Here is a 25396-nt window from a genome sequence, read left to right on the forward strand (position 1 = left end):
CAGTTATTTAAAGTCAAATAGAAAAAAACTTGCTGTCAGATCACTGATCACTGCTCTTTGAGTTTGTCACCAGAAAAGCCCACACAACAACAACAACACCACACACAAAATTTGTTTTTAAGACAAAATGAAAAAGCACGTTTTAAAATCCTTGCAAATTTATTAAAAATAAAAAAGACAACATGCACATAACCAGTCACAACTGGTTTGCTCAATACAGAAGATCCTCAAGATTTTTGGAGTATAATGCTATAAACTTGGCACACTCAGTTTTTTGCAGTTTATCTGATTCTTCTTTGCAGAACCTCTCAAGCTCCACCAGGTTGGATGGGGAGTGTCGGTGCACAGCCATTTTCAGATCTCTCCAGAGATCAGGTTCAGTTGTGTTTTGTTGTATTTTTTGGCCTTCAGACAACAATTCTGATTGCTACAGTGCCAGACAGGGGGGAATTTAAAAGAAATTACGGTCAGTAATTAACCTAACCCCTCTGACTGTATGTCTTTTCACTGTGGGGGGAAGCTGGGGTACCCAGAGAAAACCCACACAGACACATGGAGAACATGCAAACCGATTCAGTTTTTCAAAAAATGAAAATAAGTCAGCACACTAAGATTACATCCTTACTTTAGCAAATGTCACTTGCAAAGAAGTCCCTACTTTTGAGAATACTCTTCCTCTTCTGTCTTCTTTCTGGCATCTTTCTCTGCACATGCAAAATACAGCAACTGTGCACAAGCTAGGAGACACATTTTGTGACAATGTACAAAAACTGGTGGTCTGTTTATGCACACCCTTCTTCTGTAGTACTAACTAGAGGCTGAATTACCATGACCATAAATTTATATTTGTACTGTGAATGCATCACAGGGATGCAATGAGGGTATAAGCCAGCAATAGGATGTCTTTTTTTTTAAATCATGAAGCTGCTGTCACTGGAAGCAACGCCTGGCTGCACCACACAAAATATTAACTAATTCAACAATAAATATACATTAATTAGATTTAACTACTTATTATCTGATGGTGCCAAAATACTGTTCCAGATTTTTAACCCCTGGTTGTCCACAACTCTCAGAGAACTTTCGGTGTTCAGTATCAAACTTACTTTGATTTTTTAATTAATAAAAAGTGCTCTTTGTTTTCCACTGTGGGACAACTGACTTTGTTTTACAGTGATTTATGAAGGTGGTGTGACTCTTTAAATACAAACTTGAGATTCTGATGATATTTTTGGGAGTCCAGTGCCATTGAGATCTAGCACTTTATTTGGTACAAATTGGTTTTGGTGCATAGACAGCTCTTGCATATATTCCTGGAAGAAGTATTATTTTTTTCGAGTATGAAACATTGTGAAATTGTGTTATCTTTTGAGTCCTTCATTATACAACTCACAAACCCATTAAATACTATTAAGTCATTAAGTAATCAAAAATAGTTAGGCTCCTGATGGAACAAAAATTATTGTCTTTCATATTCAAAAGGAGTTGTACAAACTACATGGTCTATCATGTACCTGTCAGGTTCATTTCACAATTCAGTAAGAACATCATTGATTTCTGTTTGCACACCATTTCAGCCCGAAGCTGCTTTGATAAAATAACCATTTAAGTATCTGATCAAAGATGTGAAGAGCAAAAGGCTTTTCAAATTAATGTATTACACAGCCCCAAGAGTCTTTCACATTCAAGGAAAAATCTTGTTCTAAAGTAGGTAACACAGTTTTGTCAATAAATATAGATGGAAGCAGACAAGTAGTCATTATCGGCCTTACTCACACCTTTGCACACATCTTTGAAAGAGGTGAAACACAATAAGGTAGACAAGAATGTAAACTGGGAACAACGTAAACAGACATAGATCTTCTTTACATTGTCATCTGCCTAATTAGTTGTGTTTTCTGCTACTGAAATCATTCATTCTTCTCAGGTGCTGACAGTAATGCTAGCTGGTTAACAATGGCAGATTTCTATTCTTGTTCTTGTTTGTCGTTTATATATATGTTCAATTATTTTCTTTAATACAGGAGAAATTAGTAAAAATAATATGTGGTCAAAGGTTTGAGAACTTCATAAAATTAGGGGAGCAAACACTGCAGTTAAATGCTGCAATAGTAATTATTGATGAGTGCACAACTCGTGTTTGACTTTTGTTTGAATAACACTATGTTGTATTTCTTAGTGTTCTGCATATAAGTGTGTTAAAGAAAATATCCGAAGCGAGACAGTGTTTGCCATAGCTAGCAAGCTAATTACAGCGTAGCTAAAATGATATTAGATAAGCAAAGCAGAGTCTTCCTACCAGGAAATGTACTCTTTACAATGCAATAAAAATTGATTTTACTGCTGAAAAATGTAATGTGTTATCACTGTTCTTCCCTTGATGGTTTTATTTGATTTCTCTGAAAATGGCTGCGTCACAGTGCCAAATCACGCTTTCTTGCCATATATCAGGGCTTTCAACAGCTTCATATTCCATGTAATGCAATGTTTCCTTGTCAGTTTGAACGTGTAAATACAGTTACACTAGATTTAGAAATGCTTTCTTGTGAGGTTACCTCCTTCAAACACAATTCTAATTCTATCCCTCTTAATATACTATTGATCAGATTAGGCGAGAATTGTGTAGACAGAAATGATTTTCTGCTATACAGAAATGCACATGCTTTCAGGTAGCCTGGGAGAGCTGTAAAGCTGAGACTATCCATTTTTGTCCATTTCTATACTCAGGTTAAGGCTTTTTCCACATCATTCTCCAACCCATTTCCTGGCAGAAAAAGGAAAATGCATTTAAGAACATCAGCGCTGCACTTCTAAAGGTCTGCCTCTCTACTCTTCACAGCAGAATGATACCATGCGCCTGACAGAGGTTTTCAAATCTGGGACACTGAAATCATTTCAGAATCTTGTTAGGAAAGAAAAGATTTCTGTCCATGTGTGATACCATGCACTTACTTGAACAAAATCTGTTGAAGGTTGAAGGTCTGTTGAGACGTTTATAAATTGTTTGATGAGCCTAACTGAGGGGGGGGGGGGGGGAAGAAAAATATGAAGAAAGCTACACTGATTAAACAAATGTGAATGAAAAAAAATGAATTGTGTTTTCTAAGTTTATAGGTTGTAATGTGATGTCATATTTCTGTTTAGTCTTGGCTGTATAATTTTTTTTCTTGTGTTTCAAATTAGAAAAACTGCATGCCCAACAGTCACGTTTTTAGTTTGTTCTTAACCATCTTAATTGTGACTACTCATAGGAAACTGGTGAGGGAAATTGGAGAACATTAAAACTGCACAAAGGTGTGATGAAGAAGGGGTGCCTAAGAAATACAGCAAGCTTTAACCTTTTCTTCACCAACTCATAAGAAAAAATATCTGGCGTTTTTGCAGCTTAAACCTCACCAGCTGCTCATCAGCTAGTCATCCTCTGTCTGATATTTTTTGCTGGGCTTGTAGCCAGCAGCTAACAGCTGACCACTGCTGCAGGAAAAGAGGCTGATGAGAGCAGTGGAACTGAATCACAATCATAACGTGGGGGCCTCCAAAGGTTGATTCTGTTCATCTGGACGTAGCGTTTTGTGGGAGAAACGTTTCATCACTCATCCAAGTGACTTCAGTCTCAGCTGACTGCAGGTTTCCCCAATCTTATAAACAGTACATTTGCATAATGACTGAAACTAGCACCACTGAAGGAACAATGGGCTGGGAGGTCAGTTCGTTAATCTTAATTATGCAAATTCTCATGACCATTGATCAACAACCACTGACCAAAACCCACTGATCAATGGCCATGAGTACCAAAAAAAAAAAAATAGGTGAAAGATGCTTCATCGAGCTGAGGAGAATAGTGCTTTTTAGCTTTTCTTAAACCATTTTCCAAATATGTGGAATTTTAAAACAAAGTATATTGGGATCTCTCCATCTGTGCAAAATTAGGGAACCCCAGTGAGGTGTGCAACAAGTCCTGTTCACCAGGTGACTGACTTCCTTTTAGATACAACAGTAATCATTTGACTGCTGGCTGCCATGAGGGGGATTCCACCATCTGTTAAACAAGCAATGCTATGGAACTGCTAGTGGAACTGAATCACTGGTTTTTATTGATGATTTTATCCTGCTGATAGAAATGGCAGAATAAAATCTGAAGTTATGGGCTATACTCTGCTCAGATTCAGCCAAATACTGCAAATCTTACAGGTCAGTGATTCACGGTGCAAATTGATAATAATACAAAACATACTATAAAACAACCCAAGAGTTCCTCAAGGTGAAAAAAGGGATATTCCTCAATGTCCAAATCAGTCACCTTATCAACCCAGTAGAGCGTGCTCAGTTAATTAAGACAAATCTCAAATCAGAGAGACCAGAACAAGCACCCACTGAAGTTATTTGCATTAAAAGCCTGGCAGAGTTTCTAAGTGTTAAAACCCTCCATATTTTTACACTTGTGTTAGTTTGTCTAATCACTTTTGGGCCTCTAAAATGTGGGGACTCTGTATAAAAAAGACTGTAATTTCTAACCCCTAAATGCAATACTTTTGCTGAATCGCTTGAGTTACTGTAACGCTGAGATTCTGAATGCTATCTTGACTTTCATGGGGGGTTTTTTAATCTGGTGTGGTGCTGTACAAAGGCAAAATTATTAAAATCGTAACACACGGGCCTAACCTTAATAAACAGATGAACAGAAAACAAAGAAAAAACAAAGTAAAAGAGACCAAACACAAGTGAAATAAGGTTTTTTTTCTAACATTCCACTGGTACGAATGACAAGGACACTATATCTGCCAAACCTGTTATTTCTCCAAAGACATGTTTCATTTTTTCCAAGTACACTTTCAACAGGATATTCTTTCCAATATTCATTTTTATAAAGATCACAAGTACACCAAAAGCTGTTTTAAGTGCCAAGGAGACTTGAGAAATACTTTTAGTTTAAAGAAAAAGATAGATATAGATCTAACACCTCCACTTTGCAGAAGAAAACTGTATTTTTCAATGTGATACCTCATGAATCTGGAAAAAGAAATCCATTCATAAACAGATGATACGTTTTGTATTCAATCATACTATATATACTATACATATACTATATATATGTATGTATATATGTATGTATATATATATGTATATGTATATATATGTGTATGTATGTGTGTATGTATGTGTGTGTGTATATATATATATATATATATATATATATATATATATATATATATATATATATATATGTATATATGTGTGTGTGTGTGTGTGTGTGTATACGTGTGTGTGTGTGTGTGTGTGTGTATATGTACTTGTTTTCATGACATCTTAGGACAATTTTATGATAACACACTCACAAAATGAGGACGCTCAGAAAAATGAGGACATTTTTGAGGTCCTCATTTTTCTGAGCCTTCTAAAGTGTTCTAGAGGCTCCCAACGTGCTCCCAAACCAAAAATCTCGGAAGTCCTGAAACATCACAATTTTATGAAAAAGTGTGTTTAAGTGTGTTTAGCGTTTTTGCTCACTTTCAGTTTCACCGCCTACTGGCCAGTTTTGGAACTTAACACACTTTAAACACACTTTCAGTGACGTCACTCTGCGAGTCCTCATATTGTAGGTGTGTCAGACACAATAACACATTTGACCCAGGTTATACCCTTCTGGGGCTTAGCGGACACATGCGTGGACAGCACCTTTTAGCTCTTATGTCCACAGTCGTATTCAATGTTGAAATGGAGGTGAAATTTATTTGAAACATTCGTGGAATAGTAACAGATGAATTTTGAGGCTTCTGAAAATTGTTCGTTCAAACCTTGCCAATTAAACAATCATTCTAACACACATCAAAATCTTTTCACATTTTTATACATATTAAGGTGAACTCTAAACAAGGGTAACAACAGTTAAATCAGGCAAATCTTGACAAAAATGAAGGTCTTTAGGTTCAGTTATCAGTGCCTGCACAGCTTGGTTTCTTTTGTTGTTGACAAAATGTATCGAAATATAAAGTTTCAACATTTGTCTAATTATATTACTATTAATTAATGAGTCTTACTTCTCAAGATCAATGCACAAATTGTCTGACCTTCACTATGCAGAATGATGTGTGTGCAGATTTTGACCCTTGAAGAGTTTATATTAATCTGAATTAATATAATTGCATCTGCAATCCGCAGTTGAACTTGGAGATTCCTGCCGCTGTCATCTGATTCAGTATGATCATCAGGCTCAGTCTCGACTCTGTGTATCTACAAGAATTGATGAAAAAAGTCAACACTTTATTAATTATATTTTAAATTCAACTTACCTTATACTTTTTACAATATGGTATAAAATGCATATTGTTTCTTTAAAAACTAATAACACACTATTAAAAACTGCAGAATGCACAATTCCAGCTTCATTTAGTAATTCAATTAGTAAATAAAAGTGAGTAATTAAGTCACTTAATTAACTAAGCAACTGTAAATGTCACAGTATACAGAAGTACAATTCAATTTCAATTCAATTTTATTTATATAGCACCAAATCACAAAAAAAGTCGCCTCAAGGCGCTTCATAGGTACAGAGGAAAAACCCAACAATCATACTGTATGACCCCCTATGAGCAAGCGCTTTGGCAACAGTGGAAATGAAAAACTCCCTTTTAACAGGAAGAAACCTCTGGCAGAACCAGGCTCAGGGAGGGGCGGCCATCTGTTGCGACTGGTTGGGGTGAGAGAAGGAAAACAGGATGAAAGACATGCTGTGGAAGAGAGACAGAGGTTAATAACAGATATGATTCAATGCAGAGAGGTCTATTAACACATACTGAGTTATAAAGGTGACTGGAAAGGAAAAACTCAATGCATCATGGGAATCCCCGGCTGCCTACGTCTATTGCAGCATAACTAAGGGAGGATTCATGGTCACCTGGTCCAGCCCTAACTATATGCTTCAGCTAAAAGGAACGTTTTAAGCCTAATCTTGAAAGTAGAGATAGTGTCTGTCTCCTGAATCCAAACTGGAAGCTGGTTCCACAGAAAAGGGGCCTGAAAACTGAAGGCTCTGCCTCCCATTCTACTTTTAAATACTCTAGGAACAACAAGTAGGCCTGCAGAGTGAGAGCGAAGTGCTCTAATAGGGTGATATGGTACTACAAGGTCATTAAGATAAGATGGGGCCTGGTTATTTAAGACCTTGTATGTGAGGAGTAGAATTTTGAATTTAATTCTGGATTTAACAGGAAGCCAATGAAGGGAAGCCAAAACAGGAGAAATCTGCTCTCTCTTTCTAGTCCCTGTCAGTACTCTTGCTGCAGCATTTTGGATTAGCTGAAGGCTTTTCAGGGAGTTTTTAGGACATTCTGATAATAATGAATTACAGTAGTCCAGCCTGGAAGTAATAAATGCATGAACTAGTTTTTCAGCGTCACTAAGAGACAGGATATTTCTAACTTTAGAGATGTTGCACAAATGAAAGAAAGCAGGCTTACATATTTGTTTAATATGTGCATTGAAGGACATGTCTTGGTCAAAAATGACTCCAAGGTTCCTCACAGTATAACTGGAGGCCAAGGTAATGCCATCCAGGGTAAGAATCTGCTTAGATACCATATTTCTAAGATTTTCAGGGCCGAGTACAATAACCTCAGTTTGATCTGAATTAAGAAGCAGAAAGTTAGCGGCCATCCAGGTCTTTATGTCTTTAAGACATTCCTGCACTTTAACTAATTGGTGTGTGTTATCTGGCTTCATGGACAGAGCTGCGTGTCATCTGCATAGCAGTGTAAATGTATGCTATGTCTTCTAATGATACTGCCTAGGGGAAGCATGTATAATGTAAACAGAATTGGTCCTAGCACTGAACCCTGTGGAACTCCATAATTGACCTTAGTGGGTGAAGAGGACTCTCCATTTACATGAACAAATTGTAGTCTATTAGATAGATATGATACAAACCACTGGAGTGCAGTACCTGTAATACCTACAGCATGCTCTAATCGCTCTAATAGGATATTATGGTCAACAGTATCGAACGCTGCACTAAGGCCTAGCAGGACAAGCACAGAGATGAGTCCACTGTCAGAGGCCATAAGAAGATCATTTGTAACCTTCACTAAAGCTGTTTCTGTGCTGTGATAAGCTCTGAAACCTGACTGAAACTCTTCAAATAAACCATTCCTCTGCAGATGATCTGTTAGCTGTTTGACAACTACTCTTTCAAGGATTTTTGATATGAAAGGAAGGTTGGAGATTGGCCTATAATTAGCTAAGACTGCTGGGTCTAGAGATGGCTTTTTGAGTAAAGGTTTAACTACAGCCAGCTTGAAGGCCTGTGGTACATAGCCGATTATTAGAGATAGGTTGATCATATTTAAGATTGAAGCATTAATTAATGGCAGGACTTCTTTGAGCAGTTTTGTAGGAATGGGGTCTAAAAGACACGGAGGTTTGGAGGAAATAATTATAGAAGTTAACTCAGAAAGATCAATTGGAGAAAAAGAGTAACTTAACATCAACGGTACTAAAAGTAGCTGTAGATAATATTACATCTGTGGGATGATTATTGGTAATTTTTTCTCTAATGATAAGAATTTTATTTGTGAAGAAGTTCATGAAGTCATTACTAGTTAACGATGGTTGGCTCAAAAGTGCTCTGATTGTTTGTCAGCCTGGCTACAGTGCTGAAGAGAAACCTGGGGTTGTTCTTATTTTCTTCAATCAGTGATGAATAGTAAGATGTTCTGGCTTTGGGGGGGCTTTCTTATAAATCAGCAAAATATTTCTCCAATTATGATGATCCTCTAAATTTGTGACACGCCATTTCCTCTCCAGCTTACGAGTCATCTGCTTTAGGCTACGTGTTTGAGAATTATACCACAGAGTCAGGTACTTCTGATCTGAGACCTTAGTTTTCACAGGAGCTACAGTATCCAGAGTCATATGTAGTGAGGAGGTAAAATTATTATTAACAAGATAATTGACCTCTGTTGGGGTAGCGTTCAGATAGCTGCTCTGCTCTGTGTTGGTACAGGTCATTGAAGATGATAACAGTGGGTGGATTACATTCTTAAACATAGTTACAGCGCTTTCAGAAAGACATCTGTGATAAAGTCTACTCTCCACTGCTGTGTAATCAATTATTGTAAATGTAAATGTTATCAGGAAATGATCAGACAGGAGAGGGTTTTCAGGAAACACTGTTAAATGTTCAGTTTCTATGCCATATGTTAAAAACAAGATCTAGAGTGTGATTAAAGTGGTGGGTGGGTTCTTTTACATTTTGAGAGAAGCCAATTGAGTCTAATAACAGATTAAATGCCATGTTGAGGCTGTCATTCTTAGCATCTACATGGATGTTAAAATCACCCACAATAATTATTTTATTTGAGCTGAGCACTAAATCAGATAAAAAGTCTGAGAAATCAGAGAGAAACTCTGTGTAAGGCCCAGGTGGACAATAGATGATAACAAATAAGACTGGTTTCTAAAATTTTTCAGCTGGGGTGGACAATGTTAAGCATCAGGCTTTCAAATGAATTAAAAGTCTGTCTTGGTCTTTCATTAATTAATAGGCTGGTGTGAAAAATTGCTGCCACACCGCCCCCTCGGCCTGTGCTTCGAGGTTTCTGGTAGTTAGAATGACTCGGGGGTGTTGATTCATTTAAACTAACATAATCATCCTGCTACAACCAGGTTTCTGTAAGGCAAATCGATTGTTCTTTCTTTGTAATTGTTTATGTTTAAGTTGTTTGTTGCTGGTTTTTATTTTGTTTTTCGTCTGTTTGGGAGCTGACACAGTCTCAAAGGAGATGTTTTTTTTTGGGGGGGGGTAACAGGAGAAGAGAAGCTGCAGAGAGGCGTGTAAGACTGCAACTCTGCTTCCTGGTCCCAACTCTGGATAGTCATATTATGGGGGGTTTAATTAATTTGTCCATATTTCTAGAAATGAGAGCTGCTCCATCCAAAGTGGGATGGATGCCGTCTCTCCTTACAAGACCAGGTTTCCTTCAGAAGGTTTGCCAATTATCTATGAAGCCCACATCGTTTCTGGGACACCACTCAGACAGCCAGCAATTTAAGGAGAACATGCGGCTAAACATGTCACTCCTGGTCTGATTGGGGAGGGGACCAGAGAAAACTACAGAGTCCGACATTGTTTTGGCAAAGTTACACACCGATTCAATATTGATTTTAGTGACCTCCGATTGGCGTAACCGGGTGTCATTACTGCCGACGTGAATTATGATTTTACTGAATTTACGTTTACCCTTAGCCAGCAGTTTTAAATTTCCTTCAATGTCGCCTGCTCTGGCCCCTGGAAGACAATTGACTATGGTTGCCGGTGTCTCTAGCTTCACATGTCTGAGAACAGAATTACCAGAGTTTGACCCCCGACGGGTGTGTCGCCGAGTGGGGAAAAACGGTTAGACATATGTATGAATTTGAGGAGTGGAACCAAAATGCAGACACAAAGGAACGTGAAAGAAAATTTGAATATTAACAGAAAGCAAGCCGTTTATTAATCTCTACTTTTAAGATTAGGCTTCAAACTTTCCTTTTTGCTAAAGCATATAGTTAGGGCTGGATCAGATGACCCTGGATCCTCCCTTAGTTGTGCTGCAGTAGATGTAGGCTGCCAGGGGATTCCCATGAAGCACTGAGTTTTTTCCTTTCCAGTCACCTTTCTCACTCACTGTGTGTTAATAGACCTCTCTGCACTGAATCATACTTGTTATTAATCCACAGCATGTCTTTGTCCTGTCTTCCTTTTCTCACCCCAACTAGTCACAGCAGATGCCCGCCGCTCCCTGAGCCTGGTTCTGCCAGAGGTTTCTTCCTGTTAAAAGGGAGTTTTTCCTTCCCACTGTCGCCAAAGCGCTTGCTCATAGGTGGTCCTATGATTGTTGGGTTTTTCCTCTGTATCTATTATTGTGCAATCTACTGTACAATATAAAGCGCCTTCAGGCGATTGTTGTTGTGATTTGGCGCTATATAAATAAAATTTAATTTAATTAAAAGATTACAAAACAGAAGGCAGAGGTGAAGATAAACAATAACCTAACCTGGGGAAAATATTTTTTATTAAAAAAACAAAAAACAAAAAAACCATGAAACCTGACATGGATACAAAGATACCTGGAACATGGAAACGTGGCACCAAAGACAACAGATGACCTGACACTGAACAAATTAGGACAGGACTTACAGTGGCTTGCAAAAGTATTCGGCCCCCTTTAACTTTCCCACATTTTGTCACATTACAGCCACAAACATGAATCAATTTTATTGGAATTCCACGTGAAAGACCAACACAAAGTGGTGCACACGTGAGAAGTGGAACGAAAATCATACATGATTCCAAACATTTTTTACAAATAAATAACTGAAAAGTGGGGTGTGCGCAATTATTCAGCCCCCTGAGTCAATACTTTGTAGAACCACCTTTTGCTGCAATTGGATTCCATTAAAATTGATTTGTGTCACGGCTGGGAAGGCGAGCCGTGTGGTGTGGAGGAAGGAGGACCCGAGATGCAAGCAGTGGATGAAAATGCTAGTGAAGTTTATTTACAAGGTGTAGTGGCAAACAAGCAGTGGGGCATGACAAATAACTGAAGACACCTAAACTGGGAAGAACTAAAATAACAGACCTGGGAGCATACGACAAAGGGCTGAGAGGCCGAGACGACGACCAGCAGGACACCGAGTAACACAGACTGACACGGAGGAACACAGACAAACCGGCAACAGGCAGGAGAACACACAGGGCTTAAATACACACACCAGTAATCAGGGGATGAGAGACAGGAGGGCAATACGGCTGGGAGGAATCAGAGCTGACGGGACAGGGGAAACGTAAAGTGAACACACTCACATCAGACAGAGACCTTCACAATAAAACAGGAAACTCAGACACGGGGAACCAAACAAGACACAGAACTAAACAGACAGATTCACAAACAGACGGGGTGACACCATAGACAGAGACACAGACTCAGAGGCAGACCAAATATAAGACATAGAACTCAAACAATAATAATAATCATCATCATAATAATAAACTAGAAAATGATAATAAACTAAAAGCGCTAGGTCACCGACCCAGGACCATGACAATTTGTGTTTGTGGCAGTAATGTGACAAAATGTGGAAAAGAGGGACGAATACTTTTGCAAGCCACTGTAAGTACACAGAGAGATAATGAGGGGATGAGGAACAGCTGGGACAAGGGGAAACAAAACTAGACTCATTGCATATAGGACAAGGACTTTCCCAATAAAACAGACATCACAAGGGTAATCTAATAAACAAATGAACTTAGCAAACCTAAAGAACTTATAAACAAACATCGACATCCAAACAAACTAAAACTTAAAACGCTGGGTCAACAGACCCAGGAAAGTGACAGTAAAATCATTTATTATATACATTATACTTATTTTCTTAAATTGCTTATCTATTATCTGTATTTTCACTTGGGGGTCTAGGGGTGCTGCTCTTCTTTTCATGACAAATTAGGACATGTTTATGATAACACACTGACAATATCAGGACAATTTTGGCCTTACTCTATCAGTGAACAGCATGCCCATGCTAACTTAAACTAGACCAGCAAGCTAACCCCATGTGTATTAAGTGTTACTTCAGAATAGGAACCAAACAAATTAACGGAACGAAATTAACTGTAACAGCAGTTTGCAAAACATTGTGACAGTTCTCAAGTGTTCCTACCTCAAATACAGCACGTGTTGCTGTGTTTTTGTTGTTAAATGGACGAGGAGAGACCGTGGCTGGTGAGAGGATGCAGCATTTCGTCAGTGGAGCATAGAACGACGTCTCTGATTGGTCAACAAGTGAGTAAAGATGCATCTGATTGTTCGAAAGCCTCAACCAAAGAGCTGCTGGTCACGGCAAGATACAAACTCGCCGGAGCTCTGCGTGAACGGCACATCCGGGACCTTCAGCACTCAGGAGAGATTTATCTTGACGTATGTATTTACCTTTGATATCCATGATTTCACGCACGCTTCGAGGTAAAGTTGTATGTTTAACAAGCTAATTAATGTTAGCTAAATGGAATGGAAACAACACACAATCGATTTGAATAAAGTTAAAATGGTGCATGATGATAAATGGTAATAAATATACTTTAGCTTTATCTTCAGCAACAGATATTAGAAGTTAAATTTAATTGTTTTTAAATTTCCACTGGAGTTAAAGGGCCTGCGGCCCTCTCTGCATCTGCAACTGCAGAGACAGTCAGTCTAAGCTCTTTTTAAGTGTAGGCTACTGCAACACGCATTTTATTTCAAGATATGTTTTCTGGGATTTAAATGATAATATTAATGTTTTCCTGTTTAGCACAAATCAATGACATTAGTGTTTCAGTAATGGTAGTAAAGTGCACAGTTTACAGTATTTGTCCGTGTATTGGCATGTTAAAATTATTCGTGAAGGTAATTTAATGTCACATTACATTTGCAAAGTGTTTGCACTGGTATATTAGTCTGATTAGCAAATGCATTGTGATTTAAGGCAGAAAAATACTATTTAAAATACCATGTAAAGAAAGTACTGGTTGGTTTTGTCTTGCTGACTTTTCGTCATTTTCTCATGAAGATGTGTACAGGTTGAGCAGATTGAGAGTGAAGAACATGTCAAAAAGAAGACTCAGACTTCGTCCTGAAGCAGAGGCTGCTCACTTTATTTTATCTGGAAGTGACAAGACTTGTTTAAAGGCCCAATGGATCAATGACTATAAAGGTATGTTATATGTTGTTCCTTATGGCTACTGCATGAATATTACCAGAGCTGCAACTAATGTTTATTATAATATTTAATAATATTGTCATGGCCCTGCGACCATGACTCGGTGACTTTGTGTTTATGTTCTTTATTGTTATTACTTTCATTATTATTCATGGCTGTTTTGGGATGGTTTGTGTTTGGGATTTTAGACACTGGGTTCTGGGTTTGTGCTCCCTCTGTTGGTCCCTGGTGTTAGTGTTCCCCTGTCTCATCAGGTTAATCAGGTCCAGCTGTGTCTCCCACCTGTGTGTGACTTCCCAGTGTCTCTCTGTGTATTTATAGTGTGTGTTTGCCTCTGTTCCTCGTCGCGTCGTCTGTGTTCATACCTGGTGTAATCCTCTGCGTGCTCTCCCTGCTGTTCTCCCTTCATGTTCAGGTTTCCCACTCCTCTGTGTAGTTTATCCCAGTTTAGTTTCGTCCTTAGTTCTGTTTGCCATCTCCACTTTGTGTTTGATATTATCAATAAATCACCCTCACACCTGAATAAGTGCTGCGTTTTGGGTCCTCCTTCCACTCTCCACACGGCCGCTGCCCCGGACCGTGACAAATATATAACAATTTCTTCAGTTTCCCTGAGGGAACCTCCCAAAGCTAGCTATCTATCTATCTATCATCTAGATTAAAAAATGTTTTATATTTTCATGTATTTGAAATTTGTTGCCAACTATTTTAATAATTGTTTTTTTTATTATTAGCATTTATTTATTGTATCAACTCATTTGTTGCAGCCCTGAACGTAAGCATCTAGATCAGGGGTGCCCAATCCCGGTCCTCGAGAGCTACCGTCCTGCAGCTTTTAGATGCATCCTTGTTCCCACACACCTGAATCAAATGGTTTGATCTCTTCAGCATGCCATCATGTTTGGCAAAGGCCTGATAACAAGCCATTCATTTGATTCAGGTGTGTGGGAACAAGGATGCATCTAAAAGCTGCAGGACAGTAGCTCTCGAGGACCGGGATTGGGCACCCCTGATCTAGATGTTCCCCTCACAATTAAAACATTTTGTGATTGTTTGTTCTGCATATGTTTTGTCAGTGGCTGATCAGCTGCAGTAAACCTGATTTGGATTGTATTACTTAACGCTACTTATTGAACATCTTGTATTAGGACGTGGTGTATTTGCCTCTGAACCAATTGAAAAGGGATCCTTTGTGGTCGAGTACCGTGGGGAGCTTATCTCAGAACATGAACGGGACAAGCGGCAGAAAAAGTACACAGAAAAGCAAACTGCTTTCCTATTTGATTTTAAATGGAAAAATAGCACATGGTGGTAAGTAAAGGCATATACAATATCAGTTGTTCTTTACAACATTATGTTTTTAGTGAACAAAACATATGTTCTTTTCTTCACTTTTAGCATTGATGCCTCCCGTGAAGACGACTCACTTGGCCGGCTGGTTAATGATGACCACAAGTACCCAAACTGCAAGATGAAACAGCTGGCAGTCCAGGATAAACCTCATCTCTGCTTGTTTGCTATTGAAAATATCCAAGCGGAGAGTGAAATCACCTATGACTATGGAGAATCTATGTGGCCATGGCGAGCTCTGGTAAGTAAATCCTCTTCATAGATTGTGCAGTACAGGGAATGTTAAATATTAGTAGATGAAAAGATAGATATTATTCTAGTTATGAAGACCAGAGTAGATCAGTGCAGGGTTTTATTGACAAAATTTGATATTTTTGTCCTTTTACAGATGTTTTTGTCCATTTAACCTGAAGCTGATCAGTTTACATGATTGGATTTCTGGGGAAATAGATGGCTTTACATCAGTGTTGGGTTTAGAGCTTTTATTGACAACAGCAGGACAAGTTAGAAGTCAGGAACATGAACTCTACATGTGTTCAGTCGTCATGTCCTCATATTGTTTCAAGCTGTGAAGAACATGAGTGTGTTTCAGAATATATATATCTTTGCAGCAGTTACGATAATAATGTGCTGTTTGCACGATGAGCACTGCTGCTCTTTCTCAGCAAGAGCCTCCCCGAAATTGACCGTGCGCTTTGTGTTGTCCGTACGCGCATCTGTGCATTTCGTGGCGTCTGTGCAGAAATGACTCGCAAGACAAGGCTGCAAACTATTCTCACAGACTTCAAATGTGCACTTGAATCCAAGAAGATAGAAAAGGATCTCTCTCTGTCTCTCCCCCAGCTCTGCTGACTTGCCACTGAGAGAGTAACAACTGCCCCTCCCCCCTCTGCTCTGCAAACAGGTGGCTGTTTTTGCACCCCTCCCCCCTCTGCTCTGCAAACACGTGGCTGCTTTTGCACCCCTCCACTCACTTGCTCAGAGCCAGTGTGTGCAAAGTGGAGCAACATAACACTGACAGAGGTTCAGAGAAGGGAAAAAAAACAAAAAACGGAGCAGGCTGCCGTTGTTCACTTCAAGAAGGCGGCTCTATAGGCTGTTTTGTTTGCGACCGACACACAATATAAATATATTCTCAATCACATTCACACCACTCTGTTATATCAGTTCCACTACATCAAGACTATTTTATGGTGGTGAGCTGTTTTATTGTCATGTATTTTGCATAGTAAGATAACCATGTCCTGCATTCAAAACCACTGAAAATGTCTATGGTGGTGCTGTACCTAATATTTTGCTCATTTGATCCAAAACCTATTTTTCCTTTATTTTGAAGGCTGAGGCTTAGATCCATTAGGTATTCACGAGAAAGGCATCATCACATGTCAGGATTACAGTATATCGAAAATATGTGATTATAATGGGAGTCAATGGGACCCAAAATGGTACGAGGAACACAGGAGGTAACACTTATGTGAATCTCCTTTGCTATATACCACACCATAGAGGGGATCATTGAATTTTAAAAATAATCCTAAAATGCACCTCATGGCCAAGTTTCATGCAACTAGTCTTTAAAATGATTGATATATTGAGAATCAAAAATCCAAAGGGTCCCTATTTTGACTTAAACCCTCCGAGGGTTTTAAAGCATCAATTTGGTCTTTATTCCAATTAAATTTAATATTTTTGTCCTTTTACACATGTTTTTGTCCATTTAACCTGAAGCTGATCAGTTTACATGATTGGATTTCTGGGGAAATAGATGGCTTTACATCAGTGTTGGGTTTAGAGCTTTTATTGACAACAGCAGGACAAGTTAGAAGTCAGGAACATGAACTCTACATGTGTTCAGTCGTCATGTCCTCATATTGTTTCAAGCTGTGAAGAACATGAGTGTGTTTCAGAATATATATATCTTTGCAGCAGTTACGATAATAATGTGCTGTTTGCACGATGAGCACTGCTGCTCTTTCTCAGCAAGAGCCTCCCCGAAATTGACCGTGTGCTTTGTGTTGTCCGTACGCGCATCTGTGCATTTCGTGGCGTCTGTGCAGAAATGACTCGCAAGACAAGGCTGCAAACTATTCTCACAGACTTCAAATGTGCACTTGAATCCAAGAAGATAGAAAAGGATCTCTCTCTGTCTCTCCCCCAGCTCTGCTGACTTGCCACTGAGAGAGTAACAACTGCCCCTCCCCCCTCTGCTCTGCAAACAGGTGGCTGTTTTTGCACCCCTCCCCCCTCTGCTCTGCAAACACGTGGCTGCTTTTGCACCCCTCCACTCACTTGCTCAGAGCCAGTGTGTGCAAAGTGGAGCAACATAACACTGACAGAGGTTCAGAGAAGGGAAAAAAAACAAAAAACGGAGCAGGCTGCCGTTGTTCACTTCAAGAAGGCGGCTCTATAGGCTGTTTTGTTTGCGACCGACACACAGTATAAATATATTCTCAATCACATTCACACCACTCTGTTATATCAGTTCCACTACATCAAGACTATTTTATGGTGATGAGCTGTTTTATTGTCATGTATTTTGCATAGTAAGATAACCATGTCCTGCATTCAAAACCACTGAAAATGTCTATGGTGGTGCTGTACCTAATATTTTGCTCATTTGATCCAAAACCTATTTTTCCTTTATTTTGAAGGCTGAGGCTTAGATCCATTAGGTATTCACGAGAAAGGCATCATCACATGTCAGGATTACAGTATATCGAAAATATGTGATTATAATGGGAGTCAATGGGACCCAAAATGGTACGAGGAACACAGGAGGTAACACTTATGTGAATCTCCTTTGCTATATACCACACCATAGAGGGGATCATTGAATTTTAAAAATAATCCTAAAATGCACCTCATGGCCAAGTTTCATGCAACTAGTCTTTAAAATGATTGATATATTGAGAATCAAAAATCCAAAGGGTCCCTATTTTGACTTAAACCCTCCGAGGGTTTTAAAGCATCAATTTGGTCTTTATTCCAATTAAATGTAATATTTTTGTCCTTTTACAGATGTTTTTGTCCATTTAACCTGAAGCTGATCAGTTTACATGATTGGATTTCTGGGGAAATAGATGGCTTTACATCAGTGTTGGGTTTAGAGCTTTTATTGACAACAGCAGGACAAGTTGGAAGTCAGGAACATGAACTCTACATGTGTTCAGTCGTCATGTCCTCATATTGTTTCAAGCTGTGAAGAACATGAGTGTGTTTCAGAATACGTCCTCATATGGTTGGACCAACAACTCTAGTGTGTGTGTGTGTTACACTGTCCTCATATTGTTGGGTAGCAGAACTGTACTGTGTTAAGTTTCTATAGAATCTGGCATAAGGAAGTCAGATCCTTCTGTAATAATGTTCACTGAAACAAGTATGATCTGTAGTTAATGAGCTAGTCAGCATTTGTAGTACAGAATGTTTCTGACATTATATTGTTGTCTTTTGTTGCAGACACCAAGTGTTGAGACCCTGTCCCAACCTCCTACAGACCAAGAAGTGAGTGACAAATCCACTTCATTCCTCCAACAGGTTACGCATAAATTTTTGTATTTGGAATCAAGTATATGAGTCAGTTGGGCCTAGTGCATAAATGAAATGCACTTTGATTGTATTAAAACAATCAGTTTGAGTGAAAGTTTCCCAAAATCAACATTAGCATTAGGAGAAGGAAATTGGCTATACCAGTTGTTAGTCCAAACTTTCCCTTTAAAGCATCAATTTGGTCTTTATTCCAATTAAATTTAATATTTTTGTCCTTTTACACATGTTTTTGTCCATTTAACCTGAAGCTGATCAGTTTACATGATTGGATTTCTGGGGAAATAGATGGCTTTACATCAGTGTTGGGTTTAGAGCTTTTATTGACAACAGCAGGACAAGTTGGAAGTCAGGAACATGAACTCTACATGTGTTCAGTCGTCATGTCCTCATATTGTTTCAAGCTGTGAAGAACATGAGTGTGTTTCAGAATACGTCCTCATATGGTTGGACCAACAACTCTAGTGTGTGTGTTACACTGTCCTCATATTGTTGGGTAGCAGAACTGTACTGTGTTAAGTTTCTATAGAATCTGGCATAAGGAAGTCAGATCCTTCTGTAATAATGTTCACTGAAACAAGTATGATCTGTAGTTAATGAGCTAGTCAGCATTTGTAGTACAGAATGTTTCTGACATTATATTGTTGTCTTTTGTTGCAGACACCAAGTGTTGAGACCCTGTCCCAACCTCCTACAGACCAAGAAGTGAGTGACAAATCCACTTCATTCCTCCAACAGGTTACGCATAAATTTTTGTATTTGGAATCAAGTATATGAGTCAGTTGGGCCTAGTGCATAAATGAAATGCACTTTGATTGTATTAAAACAATCAGTTTGAGTGAAAGTTTCCCAAAATCAACATTAGCATTAGGAGAAGGAAATTGGCTATACCAGTTGTTAGTCCAAACTTTCCCTTTAAAGCATCAATTTGGTCTTTATTCCAATTAAATTTAATATTTTTGTCCTTTTACACATGTTTTTGTCCATTTAACCTGAAGCTGATCAGTTTACATGATTGGATTTCTGGGGAAATAGATGGCTTTACATCAGTGTTGGGTTTAGAGCTTTTATTGACAACAGCAGGACAAGTTAGAAGTCAGGAACATGAACTCTACATGTGTTCAGTCGTCATGTCCTCATATTGTTTCAAGCTGTGAAGAACATGAGTGTGTTTCAGAATACGTCCTCATATGGTTGGACCAACAACTCTAGTGTGTGTGTGTTACACTGTCCTCATATTGTTGGGTAGCAGAACTGTACTGTGTTAAGTTTCTATAGAATCTGGCATAAGGAAGTCAGATCCTTCTGTAATAATGTTCACTGAAACAAGTATGATCTGTAGTTAATGAGCTAGTCAGCATTTGTAGTACAGAATGTTTCTGACATTATATTGTTGTCTTTTGTTGCAGACGCCAAGTGTTGAGACCCTGTCCCAACCTCCTACAGACCAAGAAGTGAGTGACAAATCCACTTCATTCCTCCAACAGGTTACGCATAAATTTTTGTATTTGGAATCAAGTATATGAGTCAGTTGGGCCTAGTGCATAAATGAAATGCACTTTGATTGTATTAAAACAATCAGTTTGAGTGAAAGTTTCCCAAAATCAACATTAGCATTAGGAGAAGGAAATTAGCTATACCAGTTGTTAGTCCAAACTTTCCCTTTAAAGCATCAATTTGGTCTTTATTCCAATTAAATTTAATATTTTTGTCCTTTTACACATGTTTTTGTCCATTTAACCTGAAGCTGATCAGTTTACATGATTGGATTTCTGGGGAAATAGATGGCTTTACATCAGTGTTGGGTTTAGAGCTTTTATTGACAACAGCAGGACAAGTTAGAAGTCAGGAACATGAACTCTACATGTGTTCAGTCGTCATGTCCTCATATTGTTTCAAGCTGTGAAGAACATGAGTGTGTTTCAGAATACGTCCTCATATGGTTGGACCAACAACTCTAGTGTGTGTGTGTTACACTGTCCTCATATTGTTGGGTAGCAGAACTGTACTGTGTTAAGTTTCTATAGAATCTGGCATAAGGAAGTCAGATCCTTCTGTAATAATGTTCACTGAAACAAGTATGATCTGTAGTTAATGAGCTAGTCAGCATTTGTAGTACAGAATGTTTCTGACATTATATTGTTGTCTTTTGTTGCAGACACCAAGTGTTGAGACCCTGTCCCAACCTCCTACAGACCAAGAAGTGAGTGACAAATCCACTTCATTCCTCCAACAGGTTACGCATAAATTTTTGTATTTGGAATCAAGTATATGAGTCAGTTGGGCCTAGTGCATAAATGAAATGCACTTTGATTGTATTAAAACAATCAGTTTGAGTGAAAGTTTCCCAAAATCAACATTAGCATTAGGAGAAGGAAATTAGCTATACCAGTTGTTAGTCCAAACTTTCCCTTTAAAGCATCAATTTGGTCTTTATTCCAATTAAATTTAATATTTTTGTCCTTTTACACATGTTTTTGTCCATTTAACCTGAAGCTGATCAGTTTACATGATTGGATTTCTGGGGAAATAGATGGCTTTACATCAGTGTTGGGTTTAGAGCTTTTATTGACAACAGCAGGACAAGTTAGAAGTCAGGAACATGAACTCTACATGTGTTCAGTCGTCATGTCCTCATATTGTTTCAAGCTGTGAAGAACATGAGTGTGTTTCAGAATACGTCCTCATATGGTTGGACCAACAACTCTAGTGTGTGTGTTACACTGTCCTCATATTGTTGGGTAGCAGAACTGTACTGTGTTAAGTTTCTATAATATCTAGAATAAGGAACTCAGATCCTCCTGTCAATAATGTTCACTAATGTATCTGTGACATATATGTGAACTCAATGCAGCCTTTCATCTCAGCAAATATAATTAATGATTGACAGGGTTCACAAATGAATTTTCACCCAAGATTTTATGTCAAAATGACATGACACAAAGTGTGTGATATGTATGTTAAATCATTCTCACTATTAAGTTACAATGCATTGTTTTTCATTTCTTAACCTACTAGCAATGTTTTTTACAGTATACTGAATTGCATAATAATTTTGAGTTAGTTTTCAAATGAATTATAATTACAAACATTGAATTTGTTACGTTTCATGTAAGGCCAGACAAAAATCTCGAGTTCTCACCTTTCACCAGACAGCTACCTCAGAGCAGGTAAGCCAGCTGCCTTTTTCTTCTTCATTCAAATTGTTTATGCTATGTAATTATGCATATTTACTACATGAATGCATTTTCATCAAGTCATGGATTGCAGAATGTTCTGCTACTGGAGGGGGAATGACATTCTAGCTATTAATAAATACAAAGATGCTTTTTCTCCATTTTCGTTCAGATCTCTACTGATGAATTCTCAGATTGTACGGATTATGAAGATAAAGACTATTTCCCAGATTCATGTGGCAGTTCCTCTGACACAAGTCTCCATAGTGTGGACATGAAAATCACAGAATGTGTGGTTCCCCAAAATACGTTAAATGACATGGCATTGGAGACGGCTTCAGGACACAGTGGGAAGATCACCAGTTCAGAGAAACCTACAACATTTAGTTTGTCACTGAGAAGTAGCAGTCACAGTACTTCGGTAACAAGCCGCAGTTTTGATTCATCAGGGGTCACATCACCTAAAAACAGCTCCATAAAAGTCCTACCTTTGCCAAACACGGAAAGACAAAGCAAGTACAACAAGAAGCAATACTGTCTATATTGTAAAAAGGCCATTGCTAAATTGGCAAGGCACCTTGAATCTGCCCACGGTAATGTGCCGGAAGTTGCAAGCGCCTTCAGTTATGATAAAAGATCCTGCAAAAGAAGAGATTTGTTGCGCTCTATTAAGAAGAGGGGAAACTTTAACCATAATGCTACTGTGGCAACTTCTGGTGCTGGAGAAATGGTTGCTTGTCGAAGACCCACTACTGCAACAGGATCTGAGGACTACCGTCATTGTAAATTTTGTCAAGGACTATATGCAAGAAATTGCCTTTGGAGGCATGTGAGAAGGTGCCCTCAGAGGTTTAATGAGGAAGCTCCCTCTGGGCAAAGACGGATGCATCTGCAATTACCGAAACCTGATCAAGTTCATGAAGCTGTATGGAAGATTGCTTGTGAAATGAATCAGGATGACATTTCCTTTGTAGTAACGAGTGAAAGAGACATTCTTAGCCTTGGTGAGTCACTGTACAATGGCAGAAAACCAAATGAGAAAAGGAATGATTACATACGCCAAAAAATGAGAGAGATCGCAAGGTTATTGATAACCGCCAGAGCTATGACACCTTTGAAGAGCACAGAAGACCTTGTTATGCCTACTAACTTTCCCCATGTCATACAAGCAGTCAGAGCTGTTGCTGGTTATGAGCAGGAGAGCAACTCATATAAAACCCCATCCTTGGCTTTGAAATTGGGACACAGTTTGGCTAAAGTTGCAAGCATTGTGCAGTGTAAAGCCATCATTGCAAATCGCTATGATGTTGCAGAGTCAGCCAAGCAGTTTGCCACTCTGTATGAAAAAAAGTGGTCAGAGTCCATTTCAGCTGCTGCATTGGGCACACTTCAACAAGCCAAATGGAATAAACCACAGATTTTGCCATTTACACAGGATGTGTCACTGCTGCATAAGTTTCTTGCTACTAAGTCCGCAATGTACATGAAGGACCTTGAGGAAAAACCCAACAGCACAACCTTCGGAAATCTTGCTCAAGTGACTTTGACGCAGGTAGTGCTATTTAACAGAAAAAGGCAAGGAGAAGTTTCAAAAATGGAGCTCCAGGTTTTTACATCCCGGAATCGCACAGAGTTGAATCCTGACATTATGATCGGCCTAACTGAGTTTGAAAGGAAACTTGCAAAGCACTTTGACAGAGTTGAGATTCGTGGTAAAAGATCAAGAATGGTACCTGTGCTTCTCACACCTGACATGATCACTGCAATGGAGCTCCTCGCAAAAGCCAGAAGTGAGTGTCAAGTCCACACAGAGAATGTGTACTTGTTTGCACGCCCAGGTGTCCTTTCCCATTACAGAGGCTCTGACTGCTTTCGCAAGTATGCAAATAAATGTGGTGCAAAGTACCCAGAGGCCCTTACCTCAACAAGATTGCGGAAACAAGTTGCCACTTTGTCCACAGTACTAAATCTAAAAGAAAATGAAATGGATCAACTTGCCACCTTTCTCGGACACGACATCCGTGTCCATCGAGAATTCTACCGGCTTCCAGAGAGTACCCTGCAGCTTGCAAAAGTCAGCAAACTGTTGATTGCAATGGAGAAAGGAAAACTGTCTGACCTGCAGGGGAAAGGGCTGGATGACATCGTGATCAATCCTGATGGTGAATTCTTTTTCTTTCTTTTTTTTTTTTGAAACATAGTTATCTTTGAATATAACATTTGTGAATGTTCAGCAGATTCTAATATAAATATTTTGTCTTGATTATTTTTCCCCAACAAGATGAAGCAGTTACAAGTGATGATGATTCCAGTGGAGAAACCATCACTGACCCTCAACAACACAAAGGTATCTTGACTTGCCCAGTGTGTGATAATATCTTTAAGTTATGAGACTGGAGACAGTTAATAGGTTCATGTCATGTTAGATGGGCTTAAGGGACAGCAGTATATAAATTAGACAGAATGGTAGACACCATTCATTAATATGGTACTAAAAGATCTGGATACATTGAAGTCTGGCAAAATGCATAAATAAGCAATACAAAGGCAAATATTAAATATAAGGATTAGGAGGTCCACTTCTGTGAGATTAGGCACACAAGTTGAGAGGTAGTGCATGCAAGTAATGTGTTTCTAGGGAGATGCCTGAGTATTGATGAGTATTATTAGTAGATTATGTTCACATGTAAAATATTCATATCAAATGTAAAATTACACACTGCCCAATGCTGACTTTGCCTACAATGCAAACAAAAAATGCATTAATTCTCATATTTCACTGTTACTTTTCAAAGGCTCAAGGACCAAGAATTCTGGGAACCAAAGCCACACACTTTACTCAGCTTCCCTGGACAATATGGAGGGCGCTTCTGCCTCAACCACCCTGGACAATATGGAGGGCGCTTCTGCCTCAACCACCCTGGACAACATGGAGGGCGCTTCTGCCTCAACCACCCTGGACAACATGGAGGGCGCTTCTGCCTCAACCACCCTGGACAATATGGAGGGCGCTTCTGCCTCAACCACCCTGGACAATATGGAGGGCGCTTCTGCCTCAACCACCCTGGACAGCAAAAACATCAGCAACACTGCACCAGGAAAGGGTAAAGGTACCCATATACAAAATGTTTTAAGTGAATATACTTGTTATCAATGGACATGTTTATTCTTTTCAGGCATGACACTATTCAGAGCTTTTATCATAAATCATTTCATCTTATTTGATTCCCAGCAGAACACAGCACTTCAAATGGTTCATTCCAAGCATCCTTAAAGGAGCAATAAGCAATATCTTTTCACTGCTAGGTGTGCTGTTTTGCACTGCCTGTAAACCAAACCAAAGTCTATGGCTGGAGATCAACACAGAGAGAGGGATTGTGACTTCATGCTGTACTCCAGATGAAATTACACCTCTAATTATTCACATAGCCATTTTTAATTCCTTCAACCTAAGTATGATGAATTGTGCTTATTGCTCCTTTAAAGTGCTCCAGTAGAAAGCAAGGTTTAAGAACATTTTGTATTCACATTAGAAACTAGAATATTTTCTCTCTTATCTTACATTCGCATTAAGATATATATTTTTTGTTTCC

The 25396-nt window shown here is 38.8% G+C and overlaps 1 protein-coding gene across 11 annotated transcripts in view; it reads left to right on the forward strand.

Annotated features, from left to right (window-relative positions):
- The first annotated feature begins 7003 nt into the window (after nt 1–7003).
- Nucleotides 7004–25396, forward strand: part of LOC308394038 (uncharacterized protein) — an 18936-nt gene continuing 543 nt past the window's right edge. The window contains exons 1-11 of one of the 11 annotated variants that reach the window (XM_080878158.1): nt 7004–13100; nt 13585–13728; nt 14883–15045; nt 15133–15325; nt 18541–18618; nt 19288–19332; nt 20786–20863; nt 21744–21797; nt 21976–23965; nt 24085–24150; nt 24599–24913. In XM_080878158.1, the coding sequence (XP_080734284.1) occupies nt 13088–13100; nt 13585–13728; nt 14883–15045; nt 15133–15325; nt 18541–18618; nt 19288–19332; nt 20786–20863; nt 21744–21797; nt 21976–23965; nt 24085–24150; nt 24599–24913 (3139 nt within the window). In that variant the 5' untranslated portion in view covers nt 7004–13087. The remainder of the gene's footprint in view (nt 13101–13584; nt 13729–14882; nt 15046–15132; nt 15326–18540; nt 18619–19287; nt 19333–20785; nt 20864–21743; nt 21798–21975; nt 23966–24084; nt 24151–24598; nt 24914–25396) is intronic. The other 10 variants (XM_080878154.1, XM_080878157.1, XM_080878159.1 and 7 more) reach the window with 10 other exon arrangements.

The sequence above is a fragment of the Rhamphochromis sp. 'chilingali' genome (genome assembly GCF_963969265.1).
Source record: "Rhamphochromis sp. 'chilingali' genome assembly, chromosome: 3".
NCBI lineage: Eukaryota > Metazoa > Chordata > Actinopteri > Cichliformes > Cichlidae > Rhamphochromis > Rhamphochromis sp. 'chilingali'.